The sequence below is a fragment of the Hyperoodon ampullatus genome (genome assembly GCF_949752795.1).
Source record: "Hyperoodon ampullatus genome assembly, chromosome: 3".
Classification (NCBI taxonomy): Eukaryota; Metazoa; Chordata; class Mammalia; order Artiodactyla; family Ziphiidae; genus Hyperoodon; species Hyperoodon ampullatus.
Genome location: NC_136916.1, coordinates 34,800,861 through 34,825,776, shown reverse-complemented (window position 1 = coordinate 34,825,776; position 24,916 = coordinate 34,800,861). Strand labels below are relative to the sequence as shown.

At 40.1% G+C, this 24,916-nt stretch overlaps 1 protein-coding gene across 2 annotated transcripts in view; it reads left to right on the top strand.

Moving 5' to 3' along the window:
* The window catches only part of EFL1 (elongation factor like GTPase 1), a gene marked incomplete at its 5' end in the record, with an annotated part of 127,099 nt that overhangs the window by 25,580 nt on the left and 76,603 nt on the right, over positions 1-24,916 (top strand). For both annotated transcript variants that reach the window (XM_079701277.1, XM_079701276.1), the window contains 7 exons: positions 140-216; positions 945-1,081; positions 2,091-2,213; positions 5,749-5,848; positions 9,798-9,949; positions 10,191-10,357; positions 21,986-22,124. In XM_079701277.1, the coding sequence (XP_079557403.1) occupies positions 140-216; positions 945-1,081; positions 2,091-2,213; positions 5,749-5,848; positions 9,798-9,949; positions 10,191-10,357; positions 21,986-22,124 (895 nt within the window). The remainder of the gene's footprint in view (positions 1-139; positions 217-944; positions 1,082-2,090; positions 2,214-5,748; positions 5,849-9,797; positions 9,950-10,190; positions 10,358-21,985; positions 22,125-24,916) is intronic.

Here is a 24,916-nt window from a genome sequence, read left to right as displayed (position 1 = left end):
AGCTACTTTCCTCCACTTTGCTGTTGAGTAAATATTTTCTGGTAGAAATGAAACACTGATAATAAAACATGTCAAGAATGAATATGTAAGATACCGATTAAATATTCAGAAATTTAAGCCAATTCATCCTTTTTTATAGGCAAAAGGAAAGAAACCTTTATTTGTACAGTTGATCCTGGAAAATATATGGAGTTTGTATGATGCTGTCTTGAAAAAGTAAGACTTATAAATTGTTACATAAATTGAGCAGTATAATTTGCCTCACTTTTCAGTTTGATGAGTCACACTGCAGAAAGCTGAGATAAACTGAAAAAATGAACAGAGCCTTTACAGAGGAGTTGATTACAGGGCTTGGAAACAATTTAAAGGAGTATGTGTAACCCAAGTAAAGGGTGACAGGAGGGAGAGAACAGCAATATTTTATAGAGTGCTGAGGTGAAGAGATATAAAGGATGGAAAGAAACATTAGACTTTTGTTTATACAAACTCAGTTTAAAATAGTAATTGTAGTAGAAAAGGTGCTTGATGTCAAGGATCACTAATGGGGCACTTGGGGAAAAACTTGCCTGATACAAGTGGAAAAGAATGTTTGCTTCAGTAAATTTCTAAGTTGTTCCAGAGATGGAATAATGATTTTTTAGTATTTATTTATACAATTGCTTTACCAGTTGACATAGCTTTTTTAGGGAGATTGTGGAATGGTGCTTCATGGGACGTTTTAAAGAAAAGTTCATTTGGAAGCGTATGGGTAGAGGTTGAGCCGTTTCCTCCTGTGGCAGGAGCCCCTTCAAGCATTTTAATTTTTTTATAGTAAAAGTAATACATTAGGAATAAATGTGTCAAACAATGTTGAGTCCCTTTTCCTCACTGCTCCTTTGTGTCTTTATGTGATCTTTCTCTCTCCTCACCCCTCACCCCCCACCCATCCTGTACGTTTACTATAGGGACAAAGACAAAATTGATAAAATCGTGACTTCTTTAGGATTAAAAATTGGAGCCCGAGAGGCACGGCATTCAGATCCTAAAGTTCAGATCAATGCTATTTGCAGTCAGTGGCTTCCCATATCTCAAGCTGTTCTTGGTATCCTTTATTTTAATGGTTTTTAATGAAATCATAGATTTGACTAAACAAGAAAAACCAGTGTGTTATTGGCAATCCGGAAATCCTCTGAAAATAACGCATTTCCATCCAAAGTCTTCTGGGGTTATTTAAGGTTCTACCATGAAACTGTATTAAGTACTTTAAAAATGAATATATTAATATTAACTAGGACTAATATCAACCTGAATGTTCTTAAAAAATGTTTTTAGTTTTTGTTTAGTAATCTGTAAGATAAAAACTTTTAGACTAAGATTTACATATAAGTAGATAATTTAGATGTTTGTGTTAGGATCACTAGTTCATTTTATTTATTTATTTTTGAATTTTATTTTATTTATTTTTTTATACAGCACTGGTTCATTTTAGACCCATATTTTCGTTAGCTTGTTGATACTTCCTCTCACATTAGTGATTCCAAAAAGACTTGATTTTAAATGGCTTACATTAACTAAAGGATTTTATAGATGAATTTAGACTATCTTCTTTTCCTTGACCTGTGTGTACTCAGCCGTACCCCTGCAGTGGGCTGGGGGCGCAGTGTCCTGGGAGTGAACCAGCAGTGGATCTCAGAGCTGTGATAGACACATACCCCTACAGTGACACTCGCTCTGGTGGGGGACCTTCTTGTATCATAGCTTGTGGCTGATGGTTGTTTTATACCAGTTTATGAAACCACATAAAAGATTTTGAGGACTTAAATGGTCACAGTTAGCCATGCTCCTAAGCTCTGTTGTCCTTCCTCACTTGTTCCATAGGATGTCAGTGTTGGAATATCTATCATGAGGATCCTTGCTGGGCTCTAGAGTGTCCATGAACTCCCTGAAATTGTATCCGTATTTTGAGATGTGATATGTGGCGTAGTGCTGCCTTATAGCCCAGGCATCTTATAGACATACATTGTTACCTCAGTACTTAGTGCATACTGTGAATCTCTGCCATGGTGGAGGGCACTTGCTCAAGGTTTTGAGTCCTTAACAGCAGACTTCAGCCATGGTGTGTCAGAAACTTCCTAGTCCCCTTGATATTACAGCCGAGAGAGTGGAGAAACTGATGTGCACAGGATCGCAAACATTTGATTCTCTTCCACCGGAAACCCAGGCACTGAAAGCAGGTGAGGTAAAGCAGCAGGTAACATATTTTTGATTGTCCTAAGTCCAGACTACTCTAGACCAATTTGCTAAATGCTAGTTTGCTAAATGGCCAAATGGCCAATTCCACAGACAAACAATTTCACAAACATTTCACCAGTTGCCTTTTGTTTTCTAACATTTCAGTTTTGCTAGAGCCATTTTGCTCTGCCAGTGGAGTGGGGGTACCAGAGGCTCTGAGACCCCTACCTTTTGCCCTGATCACATTTCATAATCTTATAACCATGCTGTATTCCATCCTCCTAAATAGCCAGGAATGTGTTCCTAAAGTGCCATATCACCACCATGGATGTGTCCCCAGGGACTGTGGAAAAGTGATTCCAGGGGCTGCGCTGCTCTTTTTTTTTTTTTTTGGTGGTATGCGGGCCTCTAACTGTTGTGGCCTCTCCCAGTGTGGAGTACAGGCTCCGAACACGCAGGCCCAGTGGCCATGGCTCACGGGCCCAGCTGCTCCGCGGCATGTGGGATCTTCCCGGACCAGGGCACAAACCCATGTCCCCTGTATCAGCAGGCGGACCCTCAACCACTGCGCCACCAGGGAAGCCCAGTGCTGCTCTTTTGAAGCCCCGTATATGTGCTCCCCATGAGAGGGATCCTCCTATTCTAGGCTCTGTGTGGCTCCATGAAATTCATGTGTATGTACTCACTTTCTCCTATTCTTTTTCTCCCAATCTATTGAATTTGCAGCCCCTGCCCCCCAAGTCACTACTGTTCTCACTGTTGACTGTCCTTTGTTATATCTTTCAGCCAGTTCTCAATCCTCATCTGACTAGATCCGTCACTACCATTTGACATGGTTGATCACTCCTTCCTCCTTGAGTCACTTTTTTCCTTGACTTCTAGGCTTCCACATACTCCTACTTTCTCCCTGTCTCCCTGGCTATTTATTCCTTTTTCTTTTTTTTTTTTTAAACAGAAAAATCAAACAAAAGTTTAATAACATGTATACATGGGATAGACCCAGGAAAACAGAATAACTGGCTGAAACCCTCACCTTAAATACTGTGAGTGGTTTAGGACTTCAAAGGGGAGGAAGGCAATTCACATGAAGATGGAAAAGCAAAAGTTTGGTTGAAAAGAATGTTTGCTGGGCTGTGCAGAGACTCTGGGACACAGAGTGGACTCTGATCTCTAGGTCCTGCCAGGTTTCCCCCACCACACCTGGCCCATATTCTTTGCAGTGATAGCTGCATATTCTTTTCTGGTGATAGCTCTATTCCGGGACCAGGCCCTTTATCTAAATTCTTTAGACAGCTAAGGGGACATAAAAAGAAAGACTTCCTGAGTCTTCTGCTTCTTAAAAATAATCAGCCTAAATTAATCCTCATGCCAGAGAAACACATTCTGGGGTGGCAAATTTTGCTCTTCAACAGTTCTGCCTTTGAATCGTCTTCAAGGAGTGTCACAATCCAGAAGCTGAGTTGGTAGATTGTTCCATCTCATTAAACCAGTCTCAGTCCTGACAATAGGTCTGTCTAGTTAAATTCATTTCTGGAGGCAGTGATGCAGGTGGGCTCTCAAAGTTAGGCTTATAAGGTGCAAGCAATCAGGTATTATAAGAGGCATTTTTATGGAGACAGAAGAAAAAGGTTAATGGTTGGAGCAAATTATAAACCAACTTCTGAACCTAGGAGGCAGCCAGTCAAGATTTCTAGATGTCAGAGTCAAGTATCATCTGCATTGTGAAATGTCGTTGATGATGTCGTTGAGTGTTCAGGTAAACTTTCTGAGTGGCTTACACAGCAACAGGCCTGAAGATTGTCTACACATGGGATGTTGTGTGGTGGTCTCTCTCAAGTGTATTGCAGGTTGTTCAGCTTCAGTTTTCAGGGCTTCAGGAAAGGGGCAGCTTTGGTTCTCAGTGATTCCGAATCAAAAGTGGGAGAAAAATTGGAAATGTTACTTTGGAGAGTTGTAGCCAAACATTTGAGGAAACTAGAAGAATTCAGGATCCAGTCCAGTTTGCCAGTAGAAAAACAAAACCTTGAAGATGATAAAAGAACTAGAATCGAATATCCACAAGTGTGTATTATAGTTTCTATTGAAACAATTTTTTTTCTCTGAAATCACCCTCATTTCTACCCAAGATAGCCAAATTAAGACTAATTTGTTTGCAAAGTAAGTTTAGTTTCATTAAACTTGGCCTGATTATTTTTATAGGTCCAGCAAGAATAGCAGCTGACCATATAGGCTCTTTTAAATCTGCTTTGCTGGAACTTTTCATAAGGAATTTCCAGATTGAACTTCTAATAGCCTCTTGAGGCTAGGAAGCCAAGCCAAATATTTGCCATCAGAGCTGGCTGTTTATTCTTAATCTCTTTTTCCAGTTCCTCTCCATCTCCCTGACTTTTTAACTGTGGGATGCCCCAAAGCAAGGCTTAGTCTTTGAACCTCATCTGTTTTCTACCTGCTGATCTTGTCCAGTCTCAAGACTTTACATGACAACGGTATGCTCTTAATTCCCACATTTATCTCATGCCCCTGCATCCAGTCCATCTGCAAATCCTGTTTACTCTTCCTTTGAAATATATCCAGAACAACTACTTTTCAATATTTCCACTTCTGCCTCCCTGGGTCCTCCCTGGACCATGATCTCTCATCTGGTTATTATAATAGCTTTCCAGCTGGTATCCCTGCTGCTGTTCTTGATAGCCTTTCGTGTTTTCTCAACACTGCAGCCAGGGTGATCCTGTTAAAAACTGAAGTCAGGGCGTGTCACTTTATTCCTCACAGCCTTTCAAAGTTTTCCCTGGCAAGACTTCTGATAGATATTTAATTCTTGCTTCCTTTATTCCTTATTTGAATTTTACTGTTGAATTCTTTATGTGTGAATTATTTTGATGTGGGGTGATTTTTTTAAAAAATTACTAACCGATGGTTTTTTATCTTAACCAATGGTTTTTTTATGTAGGTTAAGAAAAATGTCAATATGTCGATAGGAAATTGTGTTAAAATTTATAGATTTAGGGAAAATTGACATCTTTATAGTATTGAATCGTAATTCATTTCTAAGGTTTTTGGTTATTATCATGATAAGATATTTTTGTCTGTTTTATTTTCTAACTTGTTTTTGTGAGGGATTGGAAAAACTCCTGGTTTTTATGTATTTTATTAGTAAGCTACCTATTGATGATTGACCTTTGGTAAAATTTCTCCGTTCTATCCCTTCTCCACAGGAAGCATTTCTGAGGGCTGATGGTGGGTGGTTAAACCCATTTCCCAGCTTTAGTTCTATGTGGGAGTTCCTCTACCGCTTCTCCCACGCTATCAGTTTTGCTTTCCTTTCCTCATTTCTGCCAGTTCTCTTGCTCTTGCTCTACTATTTTTCTAGCAATTTTATACTTTTCCAGATGCAATTTTTATCATAGTGGTAAAAGATTATAGGTTGCTTATGTATTTGGATGATGCCATGTTCTAAACTTCGTAATTGTTTTCAGAAAAATCTGACTCTTTAATAATGGGAAAAAACAGTAACAGTTTTATTTCCTGTCTGTTTAGCTTTTATGAAATGTGGAAGCGAAGACACTGCTCCGGTTATTATCTTTGTTTCCAAAATGTTTGCAGTTGATGCTAAGGCTTTGCCTCAGAATAAGCAAAGGTAAGGATAAAAGGAAAGTTGGGCTGGGCCAGGGAAGTGCTGTAGGTTTGACGGGGCTGCAGTGAGGGTGTGGGTGGGAAGGTGCAGGTAATGCTTTCTCTCCTCAGCCTGGAATTCATACGCCGCAGCCCCTGCGGGAACATAAAATTTGCAGGGTACTTTATCTTATTGTGATACCTCTGTAGGAGATGGTTGTTGAAATCGGCTCTGGGACTGTTGATTGGAATTCACGTCAGTTTGAAGAGCAGTAACAGTAGTGGTAGCCACAGTTAACTTTTATTGAACATCAGGCAGGGTCTAATCTAAGCCTGTCTTGTCTGCCCCAGTATAGATTGTTGGATGGGTGAGTATCTCTGCTGATCTTCGTGTGTATTGTGCGTGTGTGGAGGGAGATGGCTCATTTCTCAAGTTTCCAGAGTCTTGGAGGATCTATTCTGCATCATATGAGTTGGTCATGTGTCTTCCCCTCCTTCCCACCTTCACTGCCCCCCACCCCCCGCTAGTATAAATGATTAGATCCCGATCATTTCTTGTGAGAATTATTGCAGCAGTCTCCTAGCTGGTTCCCCTGCCCCAGTTTCTAACTCTGCCAGTCCATTTGCCATCCTTCCTTCAGTATGATTTTGGTGTCTGGAATGAAAAGCTTCACTCGATATAGGAGCTTGGAAGCTCCTCTTCTGTGCTGTCCACAGCTACTCTGGGGGCATTCTGTGTAACAATCTTTCAAGTAACCTGAGAGAAAGGATATAAATATTACTTCTGAAGAAGGTCCTGGTACCTCAGGCAGCATCTCAGATCTTACTCTTTTATGTTATAATTAATAATGATGATAACACTAATAATTGGCTGCAGTTTATTAAGCTTATCATATTCCTGCCTCACCATTGATTATGCCACTTAGATCTAACAACAGTTCTGCAATGGAACTGTTTAATGTTTCAGTCTTACCTGAGGAAATGAAGAGGCCTTAAAAAGAGTAAGTAGTGCCCTCAAGGTTACGTAGCTAGAAGGAGGCCAAAACAGTATTTGAATCTACATCTGTCTAGCTTGAAAACCTATGGTCTTCTTCTTCACTGTGTGGAATCTGGCCTCCGTCATCCTGTGCAGCTTCTTAACCTCCACCTCTAAATCTAGGCAGGCAGCCTTCCAACCTGCCTGCCCTTTTTAGATTCTGGGCCTTTGCTTTTGCTGTTCTCAACTGTACTCCATCAAATTCTTGCTGAATACTTACTTGCTGATAAGTACCTGTTAGGTAGCATCCTATTCGGAGTTTTTGAGGCAGTTCCTCTCCCTCTGAATCCCAAGTCTTTGTGTCCCTTTGGCTTCCTTCTTGAGAACCAACTTCTTTCAGTAACAAGATGTGATCTTCAGGTAGAAGCCGCGTTCCTTGGTCCCTTGGTTCCCATCATCTCAGCTACCTGGTGGTGTGGTTACTGATCGTACCAACTACAGCCAGCTTTCCAGCCCTTTCTCTTGACACTCTCCCAGCCCACCCCTTGGCCAGCTTCGCAGAGGCCAGAGCAGGAACATTCAGCTTGGAATCCTGAGGGTGGGTGGTTTTGTGTTGTTGCCTCTTTTCCTTTCTTCTCCAGATTCACCTCCCCAGTCTGCCATTTGACGCTCCAGTCAGCATTCTCACCTCTGGTCTCCTTCATCCCTGCTGTTGCTGACTGCCTTCCCCTCAGAACTGTCATCCATAGTTAGCTCAACGACAGCCTCAATAACTCACCGCCCACAGGTGTTCCTTGACTAGTAAAGCTCTGTTTTCTTGCAAATAAATTCCTCTTTATTCTCAATAAATACTAGTTTACACAATGGGTTCTTCATGTAAAACCTTGCTGACTTCTCCTCCGTCTGCTCTGTTTACCTCTGCCACCACTCCTGGTGCTCACAGCAGTGCCTGGCACATAGTAGGCGTTAACTGGATGGATGGATAAACATGTAGATGGACAGCAAGCCTGCATGCATTTGATGCTGATTAGTAAATATAAAATGCTAATCATGTTATGAGCTCAGGCGGAATGAGGATTTAATATATGTGAGCAAATATGCTTCTTTCTTAACCAAAGCTATAATAAAACCACATTTACTTAATGTGATGATGATTTTATCGTCTTTAATTCCTTCTGGATGGGAGACATAGCCTGATGATAACGAGTATAGAGTTTGGAGTCATATCTGTATTTGAATTACGGCTCCTCCATTTATTGTCTATGTCACTTTGGGTCAAGTTATGTAAATTTCCTAAGCCTCCAGTTTCTCATCTGTAAACTACAAGTAATAATACCTGTGTCATTTGTTTTGATAAATATGTGCTATAATATACATAGAGTGAAGAACACAATGTCCGTATCATAGTGATAAGCCCATTGGAAGAGACCGTTTCTCTCCGTGTGCTAACAAGTGCATCGGGGGTTTTTTTTCCCACCCTGTTTGTAGTAATAATAATGTATTCTGCATTTATATTTTAATTCATACTTTTCAGATACTCTTATAAAAGATTTTAGCAAAAGTCTAGAAACAAGGTAAGTTATCTAGGGATTGATTGACGGAGCAGCTGGAGTGTGTAGCCTGAAGAAGAGAAGAGGGAGGGGAAGGGCATGAATGCAGATGATTGAAAGGAAAGCAGAGGGAAGAAGGTTTGTTGGACGTTGCTCCAGAAGACAGAACAAGAGCCATGATGAGAAATTATGAGGAAGCAGCTTTTATCCTGTGTTTGAAAGGCCTTTAACATGTAGAGCTTCCAGTAAGGAGGAGCTTATCTCTTGTAGCGAAACTGCCAGCAGGTTTGATTGCCTAACGACACCTGAGCAAGCCATTCTCAAAGATCACGCTCTCATTTTTTTGTGTCTTACGGCACAGCCCTGCCACCTGCATTGGGATGGGTCTGACTAGAAGGGGCCGACTCCTAGAACTGAATTCTTCGATTTCGAGGTGCAGATGCTAAGGGAGTAGCATTGGTGTCCAGCCCTAGTGGGAGGTCTTGTCTAGCAGGCAGGTGTCTGAAGAGGACAGCAGTGGACAGTCAGTGACTTAAGCATCCACCTCCCAGCGTAGCCCACACAAAGTAAAAAGGGGTTTTAGGGTACCTGACATCAGGATCTCCAAGAGCATGTGGACATTTAGAATGCACGTGGACAGTGCACTCTCAGAATGGCCATCTGAATGGATTCTAGTGCTTAAGGAGAGAGAAGGGGAAAGGGGAATGGCAGGCTGGGAGACGAGATTATCAGCCAGGTGTCAAGTCAGAGACCAGGGAGTGAAGCAGGAATCATAAAATCACAGTGGGGACAGCAGTGGAGGCAGGCACAAAGGGACAGGATCAAGCAACATGACCCACCCCCCAGATGAACCCCCCAGCAGACAGCCAGACACACCCACGCACTGCCTTTTCTCTGGTGGTACTTGGGTCTAACACAATGACTGATAATCACTATTTGACCTCTTATCCTGATGAATTGCCAGCGTCCAGCCTGACCCTTCTTCTTGGACCCCAATTCTCCATGAAGATATATTTTTGTACTTGAGGAGAAAACCTCAATTTCTCATTGAAGTCTTATGCTTGTCTCTTTACAGGGGTGTTCTGAGCCCCGGTGTCTGTTACTCACACCCTTCCTTTTCCTGTCCTTTGCCTTATTGAGGAGGAACATCAGTACCTAAGAAAGGTTCCGTGCTGTTGTGTGTGGCTCTGTGTGGGGACATGGGCTCTTGCATGTCAGTTCATAAGCTCAGACTAGCTGGGGATGCAGCATTCTCAGAGAAAGCCCGATAGGCCTTCTCTCCTCTTGCTGCAGTGAGGGAGAGAACTTGGAGAAACCTTCCGCCTGGAAGAGACTGGGGACCAACCATCATCTTCTCCAGCCACGTTAACACTTGCTGTTTCTCTACTTGAACAGACTGAGAGATGCTTGATGTTGCCAGGTGTTAACGTATCTGTGGTATCCTGTAGACCTCTCACTCAGGAGGAGATTGCTGAGAGGCATGAGCGTGCAAGACGAAGGCACGCGGAGAAGCTGGCAGCTGCGCAGGGCCAAGCACCTTTGGAGCCCACCCAGGACGGGAGTGCCCTTGAAACGAGTCCACAGGGAGAAGAGCCAAAAGGTACAGCTTTCCTAAATAGGCTTTGGTGAGATGGGATTTTTACTTAACTTGGGACACTCATCCTTTAGCTCTTGGGCTTTTTAGCTTTAAAGGTAGCTTTTATCAGTATACTTTCATTCTTGGTGTTTCCTTGCTGAAACTGGGCTGAAAATAGCATATTCCCTGTTCCCTCTGAGTTTCTCAGCAGTCCCTGGATTGGAGAGAGCATTCCTGGCACTCATTATCCTTTGGCTTCTGGCAGGTGATGAGCAAGAAGTGGAGAGTGAGACCCTTAAACCTGTGCCCCAGGAAGGAAATGACCAAGAGCCTTTTATTGCATTTGCTCGAGTATTCAGTGGTGTGGCTCGAAGAGGAAAGAAAATTTTCGTCTTGGGGCCCAAATACAGTCCTCTTGAGTTTTTGCAGCGGGTAAGAATTGGAAGTAAAACGTTAGTTTATTGTTTCAAGGTTCTGATACCTTGTCAGATTGGTTGAGATTGGTGATTACCTTATTAGTAGATTTATTTTGTCTCTAGAAAGGCACATTCAGGTGAATCCATGTACTTCCTCTTGTGTTACTTCAGTAACATTTGGTAAACCTGTCTCGCTTAGTAGCATTTAGGAAATTAAACCAGTATATGAACCAAGTTTTCAAACCTTATTTAGTTAATTATAAGGCTTTTCTGCTCAAGGCTAGAAGAAGGAACTGGTAAGAACAGATGTCATGTTGGAGCCAGGGCAATAGCAGATGTTCAAGAAATATAAAGATCCAAAAACTAGGTGGCACAGGCCAAAGGCATGGGCAGTGAGCAGGTGATAGGCAACAGTTTCTTGGCAGGCAGATCCCAAAAATTGATCTGTAAGTTGGTGAACAGCCAGCATCTAAATATGTCTGAGGCAAAGGGCAAGTAAGAAACCACAAGCTAGAGCCATCAGAACATTTTTGGACATAAACAAGGTATATATGTAATAAATAAATGATAAAGGTCATAGGATGAATGCCAGAGGTCCAGGGAGCCAGTCAGGATCAGCAAGAAGCAGTAAGTTAGGAGCTTCTAAGACATGCAGCATCACGAGCAGAAAAGCACGTGCTCCTCTCCTTGCAGGTTAACCAGGGGAGCTGCTGTATGAGAGAGAGGGAGATGACAGTTGACGGAAGTCTGTGCCATCAACTTTGCCTTGCCTTGAATGCTAATTCCATCAGTTTTAGCAGTCTAATCCTTGGACATTGCAGTGCTGAGTGGTGGCTAAGCAGTTCGTGCTAGTCTGTGACATGTTTGGATTTAGCAAGAAGGAGCGCAGCAGTTGGTGTGTATAGGGTTAGGTTTTATGGGAGGGAGAAAGTGCTGTGATGGCATGTATAAAAATCCATTTATGATCATCTTACCATCTTGGTTTACACGTAATTGATAGTTTGTTATTTATCAGAAAGGGTGGTCTTGGTTAATTTTTCTCCTTTTTTACTCTCTAAACTGTCAAGAGGAGTAAGAAATTGTTATTTAGTGAAACACTGATTTATTGGGCATTAGAAATTCCATGAGCACTCCAGTTTATCTTCTGTACATAGTGTATCTTTGCTCTTGTGGGGCTCAGGATTGAAATCAACTGCTTATGTGTCAGATGACTAAAGCAGGAATGATAAAATGAATTGACAGCACAAATGACTCCTTATTTCAGTAATTGGATCCCCATAAAACCTAATTTCAGCTACTTAAAAAAAAAAAAGTGGGGCTTCCCTGGTGGTGCAGTGGTTGAGAGTCTGCCTGCCAATGCAGGGGACACAGGTTCGTGCCCCGGTCCGGGAAGATCCCACATGCCGTGGAGTGGCTGGGCCCGTGAGCCATGGCTGCTGAGCCTGCGTGTCCGGAGCCTGTGCTCTGCAATGGGAGAGGCCACAGCAGTGAGAGGCCCGCGTACCACCAAAAAAAAAAAAAAAAAAAGTGAATATTTCAGACATATCCCTTCCTGGAATTTTGTGTTTATCCTTTGTATTATTTTTTTGTATTGCTGCATGTTACAGATGACCACAAATTTAGCAGCTTAAAACAAGTTTTCTCATCTCACAGTTTGTTTTTTTTTTTAAATTGGTCCTACCCTTCCAGTGCAACCCAGAGCAAAGCCGCTCTGCCTTATAAAGCACACACTATGTGTACTTTACTTAATCCTTACCACCATCATCACTCAACCATCCTGCCATGAGTTTAGTATTATTTTACTATTTTCTTACTACAAATAAGAAACCAGAGACTCAAAGAGTTTAAAAAACTTGCCCAAAGTCACACAGCTAGGAAGTGGTGGGTCAGGGCTTTGAATTCATATCTGTATGGCCCCAAAGCCTGTGCTTTTTCCACTATACCAGTGGTTCCCAAAGTGTGATCCCAAGACAAGACCAGCAGTACCAGCATCTCCTGTGAACTTGTTAGAAGTGCAGATTCTCAGGTGCTGCTCCAGAGCTACTGAAGAAGACATTCTGGGGGGTTAGACCCAGGAATCTGTTTTAATAATCCTTCTTGGTGATTTCCTTGCCTGTTCAAATTTCAGAACCACTGCCTACCACTCTGTTTCCCCACCTGGCTGCTGCTTCTGTTCACATCTGACCGCGAATTTATAGGGGCTTCTCTAGGGCTGGACATTCCTATGTCTCTGGAGCAGAAATGTGCTGCACACACACACCCTTCCCCCAAACACATACACACATGTACTCGGTAACCAGAGTCTTCTTTTTTTTTTTTTGCGGTACGCGGGCCTCTCACTGTTGTGGCCTCTCCCATTGCGGAGCACAGGCTCTGGACGCACAGCCTCAGCGGCCATGGCTCACGGGCCCAGCCGCTCCGTGGCACGTGGGAACTTCCCGGACCGGGGCACGAACCCGCGTTCCCTGCATCAGCAGGCGGACTCTCAACCACTGTGCCACCAGGGAAGCCCCAGAGTCATTTTTAAAACTGCAGATATGATGTATCCCTTTCCTACTTAAAGTTCTTCAGTGTCTCCCCAATGTACTAAGGAGAAAGCCCAAACTCCTCAGTGTGGCTTTTTTGTGATGTATCCCTTACCTGTTTTTCAGCCTCCTGTCTACACAGACCTATTCATGCTTGCTACTGACATGAACTAGAAATGTTGTCATCACCTGAGAGCTTGTTAGAAATACAGACTCTCAGGCCCCACCCCAGACCTGCTGAATCAGACTCTACATTTTTTTAAAAACATCAACCTTAAGTTTATTTCTTTTTGAATTTTATTTTATCTATTTTTTATACAGCAGGTTCTTATTAGTTATCCATTTTATACTTATTAGTGTATACATGTCAAGCCCAATCTCCCAATTCATCCCACCATCACCACCCCCCACCCGCTCAGCCACTTTGTCCCCCTTGGTGTCCATACGTCTCTACATCTGTGTCTCTATTTCTGCCCTGCAAACCAGTTCATCTGTACCATTTTTCTAGGTTCCATGTATATGCGTTAATATATGATATTTGTTTTTCTGTTTCTGACTTACTTCACTCTGTATGACAGTCACTAGATCCATCCATGTCTCTATAGATGACCCAATTTCATTCCTTTTTTTGGCTGCGTAATATTTCATTGTGTATATGTACCACATCTTCTTTATCCTTTCGTCTGTTGATGGGGATTTAGGTTGCTTCCATAACCTGGCTATTGTAAATAGTGCTGCAATGAATATTGGGGTGCATTATGGTTTATGAATTATGGAATTATGGTTTTTGAATTATGGTTTTCTCTGGGTATATGCACAGTAGTGGAATCGCTGGGACATGGTAATTCTATTCTGAGTTTTTTAAGGAACCTCCATACTGTTCTCCATAGTGGCTGTATCAATTTACATTCCCACCAACAGTGCAGGAGGGTTCCCTTTTCTCCACACCCTCTCCAGCATTTGTTGTTTGTAGATTTTCTGATGATGGCCATTCTGACCGGTGTGAGGTGATACCTCATTGTATTTTTGATTTACATTTCTCTAATAATTAGTGACATTGAGCAGCTTTTCATGTGCTTCTTGGTCATCTGTATGTCTTCTTTGGAGAAATGTCTATTTAGGTCTTCTGCCCATTTTTGGATTGGGTTGTTTGTTTTTTTAATATTGAGCTGCATGAGTTGTTTATATATTTTGGAGATTAATCCTTTGTCCGTTGATTCGTTTGCAAATATTTTCTCCCATTCTGAGGGTTGTCCTTTCATCTTGTTTGTAGTTTCCTTTGCTTTGCAAAAGCTGTTAATTTTCATTAGGTCCCATTTGTTTATTTTTGCTTTTATTTCCATTACTCTAGGAGGTGGATCAAAAAAGATGTTGCTGTGATTTATGTCAAAGAGTGTTCTTCCTATGTTTTCCTCTAAGAGTTTTAGAGTGTCTGGTCTTACATTTAGGTCTCTCATCCATTTTGAGTTTATTTTTGTGTATGGTGTTAGGGAGTGTTCTACCTTCATTCTTTTATTTTTTTTATTTTTTATTTTATTTTATTATTTTTTTCAGTACGTGGGCCTCTCACTGTTGTGGCCTCTCCCGTTGCGGAGCACAGGCTCCGGACGCGCAGGCTCAGTGGCCATGGCTCATGGGCCCAGCTGCTCTGCGGCATGTGGGATCTTCCCAGACCGGGGCACGAACCCGTGTCCCCTGCATCGGCAGGCAGGCTTTCAACCACTGTGCCACCAGGGAAGCCCTACCTTCCTTCTTTTACATGTAGCTGTCCAGTTTTCCCAGCACCACTTATTGAACAGAATGTCTTTTCTCCATTTTATATCCTTGCCTCGTTTGTCATAGATTAGTTGACCATAGGTGCGTGGGTTTACCTCTGGGCTTTCTATCCTGTTCCATTGATCTATATTTCTGGTTCTGTGCCAGTACCATATCGTCTTGATTACTGTAGCTTTGTAGTATAGTCTGAATTCAGGGAATCTGATTCCTCCATCTCCGCTTTTTTCCCTCAAGACTACTTTGGCTATTTGGGGTCTTTTGTGTGTCCATACAAATTTTAAGATTGTTTGTTCTAGTTCTGTAAAAAATGCAATTGGTAATTTGATAGGGATTGCATTGAATCTGTAGATTGCTTTGGGTAGTATAGTCATTTTCAAAATATTGATTCTTCCAATCCAAGAACATGGTATATCTCTCCATCTGTTGGTATCATCTTTAATTTCTTCCATCAGTGTCTTATAGTTTTCTGCATACAGGTCTTTTGTCTCCCTAGGTAGGTTTTTTCCTAGGTATTTTATTCTAGGAATGCAAGAGATTTCTGTCCATTAATTTTGTATCCTGCAACTTTACCAGATTCGCTGATTAGCTCTAGTAGTTTTCTGGTGGCATCTTTAGGATTCTCTATGTATAGTATCATGTCATCTGCAAACAGTGACAGTTTTACTTCTTCTTTTCCAATTTGTATTCCTTTTATTTCTTCTTCTTCTCTGATTGCTGTGAGTAGGACTTCCAAAACTGTGTTGAATAATAGTGGCGAGAGTGAAATCCTTGTCTTGTTCCTGATCTTAGAGGAAATGCTTTCAGTTTTTCACCATTGAGAATGATGTTTGCTGTGGGTTTGTCGTATATGGCCTTTATTATGTTGAGGTAGGTTCCCTCTATGCCCACTTTCTGGAGAGTTTTTATCATAAATTGGTGATGAATTTTGTCAGAAGCTTTTTCTGCATCTATTGAGATGATCATATGGTTTTTAAGATGTTGTTAAAGATGGTGTATCACGTTGATTGATTAGTGTGTATTGAAAAATCCTTGCGCCCTGGGATAAATCCCACTTGATCGTGGTGTATGATCCTTTTAATGTGTTGTTGCATTCTGTCCGCTCGTATTTTGTTGAGAAGTTTTGCATCTATATTCATCAGTGATATTGGTCTGTAATTTTCTTTTTTTGTAGTATCTTTGTCTGGTTTTGGTATCAGGGTGATGGTGGCCTCCTAGAATGAGTTTGGGAGTGTTCCTTCCTCTGCAATTTTTTGGAAGAGTTTGAGAAGGATGGGTGTTAGATCGTCTCTAAGCGTTTGATAGAATTCACCTGTGAAGCCATCTGGTCCTGGACATTTGTTTGTTGGAAGATTTTTAATCACAGTTTCAATTTCATTGCTTGTGATTGGTCTGTTCATATTTTCTATTTCTTTCTGGTTCAGACTTTGAAGGTTATAGCTTTCTAAGAATTTGTCCATTTCTTCCAGGTTGTCCATTTTATTGGCATACAGTTGCCCGTAGTAGTCTCTTAGGATGCTTTGTATTTCTGTAGTGTCTGTTGTAACTTCTCCTTTTTCATTTCTAATTTTATTGATTTGAGTCCTCTCCTTTTTTCTTGATGAGTCTGGCTAATGGTTTATCAATTTTGTTTATCTTCTCAAAGAACCAGCTTTTAGTTTTATTGATCTTTGCTATTGTTTTCTTTGTTTCTATTTCATTTACATCTGCTCTGATCTTTATGATTTCTTTCCTTCTGCTCACTTTGGGTTTTGTTTCCTCTTCTTTCTCTAGTTCCTTTAGGTGTAAGGTTAGATTGTTTATTTGAGATTTTTCTTGTTTCTTGAGGTAGGCTTGTATTGCTGTAAACTTCCCTTTTAGAACTGCTTTTGCTGCATTCCATAGGTTTTGGATCATCGTGTTTTCATTTTCATTTGTCTCTAGGTATTTTTTGATTTCCTCTTTGATTTCTTCAGTGATCTCTTGGTTATTTAGTAACATATTGTTTAGCCTCCATGTGTTTGTGTTTTTTACGTTTTTTCCCCGTAATTGATTTCTAATCTCAAAGTGTTGTCATCAGAAAAGATGGTTGATATGATCTCAATTTTTTAAAATTTATTGAGGCTTGATTTGTAACCCAAGGTGTGATATATCCTGGAGATTGTTCCGTGTGCACTTGAGAAGAAAGTGTAATCTGCTGTTTTTGGATGGAACGTCCTATAAATATCAATTAAATCTATCTGGCCTGTTGTGTCATTTAAAGCTTGTGTTTCCTTATTAATTTCCTGTTTGGATGATCCGTCCATTGGTGTAAGTGAGGTGTTAAAGTCCCCCACTATTATGTTCCTGTTGATTTCCTCTTTTATAGCTGTTAGCAGTTGCCTTATGTATTGAAGTGCTCCTATGATGGGTGCATATATATTTATAATTGTTATATCTTCTTCTTGGATTGATCCCTTGATCATTATGTAGTGTGCTTCCCTGTCTCTTGTAACATTCTTTATTTTAAAGTCTATTTTATCTGATATGAGTATTGCTACTCCAGCTTTCTTTTGATTTCCTTTTGCATGGGATATCTTTTTCCATCCCCTCACTTTCAGTCTGTATGTGTCCCTAGGTCTGAAGTGGGTCTCTTGTAGACAGCATATATATGGGTCTTGTTTTTGTATACATTCAGCAAGCCTGTGTCTTTTGTTTGGAGCATTTAATCCGTTCACGTTTAAGGTAATCATCGATATGTATGTTCCTATGACCATTTTCTTAATTGTTATGGGTTTGTTTTTGTAGGTCCTTTTTTCTGTTGTTTTTCCCACTTAGAGAAGTCGCTTTAGCATTTGTTGTAGAGCTGGTTTGATGGTGCTGAATTCTCTTAGCTTTTGCTTGTCTGTAAAGCTTTTGATTTCTCCATCAAATCTGAATGAGATCCTTGCCGGGTAGAGTAATCTTGGTTGTAGGTTCTTCCCTTTCGTCACTTTAAATATGTCATCGCACTCCCTTCTGGCTCGTAGAGTTTCTGCTGAGAAATCAGCTGTTAACCTTACAGAGTTCCCTTGTACGCTATTTGTCATTTTTCCCTTGTTGCTTTCAGTAATTTTTCTGTGTGTTTAATTTTTGCCAGTTTGATTACTATGTGTCTCGGCATGTTTCTCCTTGGGTTTATCCTGCCTGGGAGTCTCTGCGCTCCCTGGACTTGGGTGGCTATTTGCTTTTCCATGTTAGGGAAGTTTTCGACTATAATCTCTTCAAATATTTTCTCGGGTCCTTTCTCTGTCTCTTCTCCTTCTGGGACCCCGATAATGTGAACGTTGTTCCATTTAATGTTTTCCCAGAGGTCTCTTAGGCTGTCTTCAGTTCTTTTCATTCTTTTTTCTTTATTGTGTTCCACAGCAGTGAATTCCACCATTCTGTTTTCCAGGTCACTTATCTGTTCTTCCACCTCGGTTATTCTGCTATTGATTCCTTCTTGTGTATTTTTCATTTCAGTTATTGTATTGTTCATCTCTCTTTGTTCTTTAATTCTTCTAGGTCTTACTTAAACATTTCTTGCATCTTCTCGATCTTTGCCTCCATTTTTTTTCTGAGGTCCTGGATCACACTCACTATCATTATTCTGAATTCTTTTTCTGGAAGGTTGCCTATCTCCACTTCATTTAGTTGTTTCTCTGGGGTTTTATCTTGTTCCTTCATCTGGTACAAAGTTCTCTGCCTTTTCATTTTGTCTATCTTTCTGTGAATGTGGTTTTCCTTCCAGAGGCTGAAGAATAGTAGTTCTCTTGCTTCTGCTCTCTCATCTCACAGTTTCTGTGGGTTAGGAGTCTGAGCACAGCTTATCTAGTCCTGCTTAGGGTCTCACAAAGCTGCAATGAGAATGTTGACTGAGTTGTATTCTCATCTGGAGGCTCAGCTGGGGAAGTATCTGCTTCCAGACTTCCTTAGGTTGTTGGCAGAATTCACATCCTTGTAACTGGGAGACTGAGGGCCCCAGATTCTTTTGGCTGCTGTCAGCTCCTAGAGGCTGCGTGCAGTTTCCTGTCATGTGGACTTTCCCAGCCTGGATGCTTACTTCATCAGGCCCGAGAGGAGACTGTACAGTGAATTTACTGGCAAGACAGAGTCTTGTGTGACATGAGGTCATCATGGGAGTGACATCCCATCACCTTTGCCATACTCCCTTGGTGAGAAGCAAGTCACAGGCCCCGCTCACACTGAGGGGGAAGGGATTGTACAAGGAGGTGAACACCAGGAGGCAGGGATCATAGGAGGACCGCCTTTCGTCTGTCTGCTCCATCCTTCTGTTGCTTTTCCCTATAGTTTTTTTTTTTTTTTTTTTTTTTGCGGTCCGGTGGCCTCTCATTGTTGTGGCCTCTCCCGTTGCGGAGCACAGGCTCCGGACACGCAGGCTCAGTGGCCATGGCTCACGGGCCCAGCTGCTCCGCGGCATGTGGGATCCTCCTGGACCGGGGCACGAACCCATGTCCCCTGCATCGGCAGGCGGACTCGCAACCACTGCGCCACCACGGAAGCCCCTTCCCTATAGTTTTACAACCTATGTGTGCATTACTAAAGAATATCCTGTTTGTGTACTTTGTTTAAATGGAATCTTACTGTAGTTATTCTCCAGTTTGCTTTTTAACTTAACATTGTGAGGTAAATTTATGTTGATGCTTATTCCTGTAGTTCATTTATTGTTCACTGCTGCATTGTATTTCATTATAGAAATATTAATCCATTTTCCTTTCAGTATGTATTTGGGCTGCTTTCCTTTTGTGCTAATCGAAACAATGCTACATTGAATATTTTTGTACATCTTCCTTGTGCATATTTGCAAAAAATTCAAGGTAATGTGCCCATAGTGGAATTGCCTGTGTGTGTCTTCAGCTTAACTGGATAATTCCAAATTGTCTTCCAAAGTAGTTCTGACCTACACTCCCAGCAGCAGTGTTTAACAGTGCCAGTTATTCCATGTCCTCACCAAAATTTGGTATTCTCAGGCTTTTAATTTTTGCTAATCAGATGGGTATGATATGGTGTTTTGTTATGGTTTCAATTTACATTTTCCTTATTACTCTTTTAACATGTTTATTGGTCATTCTTGTTTTCTCTTATGAAGGTATCTCTTTGGGTCATTTGCATAATTTTCTATTGTACGATATATACTTTTTAATATTGGTTTTTATATATTCTGGATATTAATTTTGTATATTCTTTTGTGTATTGTGGATACTAATTCCTTGTCATTTTTAAGTTTTGCAAATTCCTTCTTCAGTTTGGGACTTGTCACACTTCTTATTTAGTGTCTTTCAGTGGACAGTAGTTCTTAATTTTAATGTAGTTGAATTCATCAGTCTTTCCCATTATGGATTTTATTTTTTGTTACTTGATTAAGAAAATTAAAATTACGACTACACTGAAGACGCACAATTTTCTGTTTTCTTCTAAAGTTTAATGTTTTGCCTTTCATGTTTAAATGTTTAAGTCAGTGTTTGTATTATATATGGTATGAAGAAGGGATCCAATTTGATTTTTGTCCGCATACAAATCACCAGTTGTTCCAGCACCATTAATTGAATAATCCTATCTTTACCCACTAATCTGCTTTGTCAATTCTGTAATAAATCAAATTTCACATGTACATTGGTCTGTTTCTGGACTATCAGGCTTCATTTTTTCTGTTTGTCTGTCACTGTCTCTATTCAGTGTTGTCTTCTTTTCTACATGTTTTGACATCTAAAAGGCCAAATTCCTCTACCTTGTTTTTCTTTGTATCTCATTAATTCCTAACTCTCTACTCTTCTCTATAAACTTTACAGTCATCTTGTCAGGTTCCATGAAAAGTCCTGTGGAGACTTTGGTACATGTATGGCACTAGTCAACATTTTGCAATGCTGAATCTTTCTATCCATGAATGTATTAGGTATAGCTCTTCACTTATTTAGGTCATTTAAAATGTTTTCTAATAAAGTTTTATCATTTTCTCTATAAAAATCTTTAATCACTTTTGTTACTAATTCCTAGCTCTCTTATATTTTGTTGATATTGTAAAAGTTACTGTTTTAAAAATATATATTTTTTCTATTGCTGATTTATAGACATACAGTTAATTAAGTTTTGTATATTGGTCTGTGGCCATCTTGCTAAATTGTCTTAGTAATTATAATTTATCTGTAGTTTGCTTTAAGTGAATGATCATACTGTCTATGCATAATTCTGTTTCTTCCAATTTGATCCTTATATTTTAAATTTCTTCCACCCTATCTTTAGAGCTCCCCTATAGAGTTGTCACTGAGTCAGAACATGTACATTTAAATGTATCAGGTGCCTGAAAGGTCATCATTTTCATGAAGTTTCAAGTCTACCCTAACACATTATCTTCTCCCTCCTCTGAGATTTCATTAATTTACTTGCCTGTACTGCTTTTGTGTCACTCACTCTAGGTTTGCAATGGTAATTATCTTTGTACATGTTATGTCTTGGATGTTTTATTCTCCTCACAGCACTGGCACAGTGCCTTGGGCCTTTCGGTATCAAAGATAAGTTGGTTCCTTGGTTGAAATGCTTTCAGGGCACTTGCATTTATATGGAGATCACTGAATAATTCGAGACAATATCTTGAATCATTTGAGACAGTATCTCCATAAGAATAAATATGATGTAGGGGGAGTTCATAAATCTCTTATCCCTGTAGCATATTCTTTGCATGTGAGTGTGCTGTGTCTTCTCATGAGTCCCTGATATTTCACAGCATGCTCTCTTCCAGATGAACAGTGTAGCATATAATATCAATAGCAGTTGTTTGGCCATTACATGGCATGTTTATTACGTCTAACTGCTCTTCCAAAGTTACTCGTTTTCAAGTCTTACTCAGCACTAGCACCAGCCCTTGTTGAATGCTTAAAGGATATTATAATAAGATTATAATTGACATGACATTTTAATAATATTATTATAATTTTAAGTAGTAATAGTAATAATGAACATTGAAATAATAGCATAGTGGTCACCAGAACTGGTGTATGACATGGTTCATGTAAATACTAGCAAAGGGCTATGGGGATTTTTGTTTGTTAGTTAATGTGGTGCTACCGGGTCACAACAGAATTTATATTACTTAGCCATAAAGCTTATGATTATGTGGAATTCTTGACAATTTTTGAATATTTGAGAGGTTTCACTATTTCAGAATTTATTCATAAACTGAGACTTACTTTTGTATCATGCCATTTCAGATTTACATGTTTCAGGTTTACATGAAACATGACTGCACTATATCTTACTTTTGAATAAAGTAACTTTGTAGGTATTAACTAATCTTTTCATTTAATGCCTTCTAACTTATCTTCCTTTATTTATTTTATTTTTTTGCCTAGGTGCCATTAGGCTTCTCAGCTCCGTTAGATGACCTTCCTCCGGTCCCCCACATGGCATGCTGTACCCTGGAAAACCTGTATCTTCTGATGGGAAGGGAACTGGAAGATCTAGAGAAGGTACCTCCAGGAAATGTGCTAGGTAGGGTGGTGCTATGTATTATATCTGTAGTCCATTCTGAGAGATTACCTGTCACACAAACTAAGTGAAGTCTTCAAAGGAAATGACTTTGATCTCATTTTTGGTTTGTTTATTTTTGTCCAGTGTCCTTAGGCTTTAACTTAGTGCACTTGAGTAATTAGCATGCACAGCAATAGCTTGCTGTAAATTATGGTAGTTCTACTTAAAAAAAAAAGTAATCTGTGAATGCTCTATCCTAAGCTGGGGTTCCATTTGTTTGGGAGCAAGAAGGAGAATTCCTGCTCACATTAAAGTCAGTCTAGATGAATAAGACACTTCTGGTTCTAAATTATCGGAAACTATTCCGATGTAAAGGTCTATTTTCTCGCAATATTTTTTATCCGTTGAATGTTGCTTTATATTATATATCCATAAATACTGCTCCTTACCTCCATAATGTTTATTACTTGCTTGGCTTCTGCTCTTTGTGTGCAGAATTCACATTTTAAGGTCCTTAGTGCAATCCTAAAGACTTAGCTTAAGGAATTTCCCTTGGATCATCACAGGAACCTGAGTGTGTTGTGGAATGTTGTATCCCATTCTGAACCCTTAGGGTCCTTGTCAGCTATAGAGCTATTTATTGGGTGATTGCTTGGGCTGGGGATTCTTTTTGTGTTTTAGAGAAATGATCTAGACTACTGGTACAGAACAGCTGGATTTTGTCCACTTTAGTCCGGGAAATGTGCCAAAGCATTCTGATGCTCCCTTGCTGAGATACATTCTTTTTTAAATTTTTTCATTCCTTTTTTGTTGTTGTTTTGTTCTTTTGGTATGAAATTAGTAGAATTCCTAGCTTCTCATCAGTGTTACCCATTCTTTTCACCCCTTTGGAAAATGCTATTGAACCTTAACAATTGATATAACTTTACGAGCTTCCGTAGCCAGAAAAATATTTTATCAGGAAGGACATGGGAAGATGAATGGAAAACACCCTAGTTTTGTTTATAAGCCTTCCTTGGGATTACTGTATTTCTCTTGATTCAATTAATTTTGTTTCTTAAATGGAAGGTGAGGTGGAAGATCTCTTAACACAATGTTCAAGTGAAAGAAAAGGTATTGAATGAAGGGTTGAGTGCATGGTTTTTATAATATCCCCTCCAGTTAAGGTTCATTGTTTGTGCTCTTTCCCCAGTAGAGGTTAGGAACTTGACATGCAATAGTTCTGGTTTCCTTCTTTCTGTTTCTAGATTTCCATTTGCTTTTCAGGACTGAGGTCAGCTGGGTTATAAGTAGGGAAACCATCTCTCTTTCATCTGCCTCCTAAGGCAGCCCTTAACTCTGCCATCTGCTACAGGAGACCTACTACAAGTTAAAACTGTCTTCGTCTTGGAGAAAAGAGACATGCCTCATTCTCTTTTACTGATCTTTTAAAACATTTTGGGGTGGTGGTACGAGCTAGGGTGGTGGAGGTGATTAAACATTCATTTACCAAATTCAGTGATTAAAAAAATAACATAGATGGACACCCAACTTTGGGACAAAATGGATTAAGGAGAAAAGCCAGATTTATTTCATTTAAGAATTAGGATTGTATTTAGCTGCAGGTAATAAAAAAACCAACTGCATCGTCTTAAACTTCACTCAGTAGGAAGTTTAAGATAGAGGACAGAGAGTTGAGGGCTGGTGGGATGGTTCTCCTGGTTCCTTCTCTTTGCCTGTTTGCAATCCTCAGCATGTGGCTTTTGTCCCCATGGAACCAAGATGGCTCCTGCATCTCCAGGAATCACATCAACATTCCTGGCAGGAAGAGGGCACAAGGGCCAAAGGCCTTCTCATAGCACTGATGTTTTTATTTGGGAAGAAATGCCCTCTTAGTGACCGATGTATACATCCTCATTTTTTTGTAATTTTGTCATATGATCACCCCTAGCTGCAGTGGAGGCCAAGGATTGAGTCTCTTATAGTCTCTACAATTAAGGCAAGGGATATTGGGGTTATGAATGGCTTTTGAATAGCCAGTCCACACTGTCAGCCACATTTCCTCCACATTGCCCTGGTGTTGTCTGAGACCCCTACATTAAGGTTCTGTTTCTTTACATTAAGGAGGAAGATAGTCTTCCAGAATGATTATAAATGTAACATTGAAGGGGTTGGAATCCAGCCAACCACTTTGACTTACCTTCTGAATTGAAGCAGACAGTAATTGTTTTCCTTCTATTAATCCAAATCTAATGGAGCCCCATACCTGACTAGAGAACATGAGTATACCAAAATTCTGGTCATAGTTTTGCCACTAACTAGTTATGTGGCCTCAGGCCAACTGCATAACCTTTCTGGTCCTCAGTTTTGCCACATGATTTGGACTAGAGTAATTTTTACCAACATTTCTTATAGTAAAAATAGAACAGCTACTTTAATTTCTTTTGCTTAGAAGACTATTTATGGACTCCCAGGGCTTCTTTTGTTATATTTATCATATATTCTAAACTTTAAGGACAGAACATTAAATAGCATTATATGGATACATTTTATTGCTGTAGCTGTAAAATATAAACAAAATCATATTTTGTACATCTTGTTTGTAAAATACATGCATACAAATGTAAAAATAAAGTACAAACAAAATTCAAGTTTAAAATTGCCATTATATAATGGCATGTTGACATTTCAGTGAGGATGGAGTAAGATACAAATTCTTAGTACTTTTGTCATGAAAATCTTCCCTGGATTATATCAGTATACCACTGGTTGAAAAAAGTCCTGAACTAGATTATCTCCAAGGTTCCCTCAGGCTTTAACTTTTCAGGCTTGTG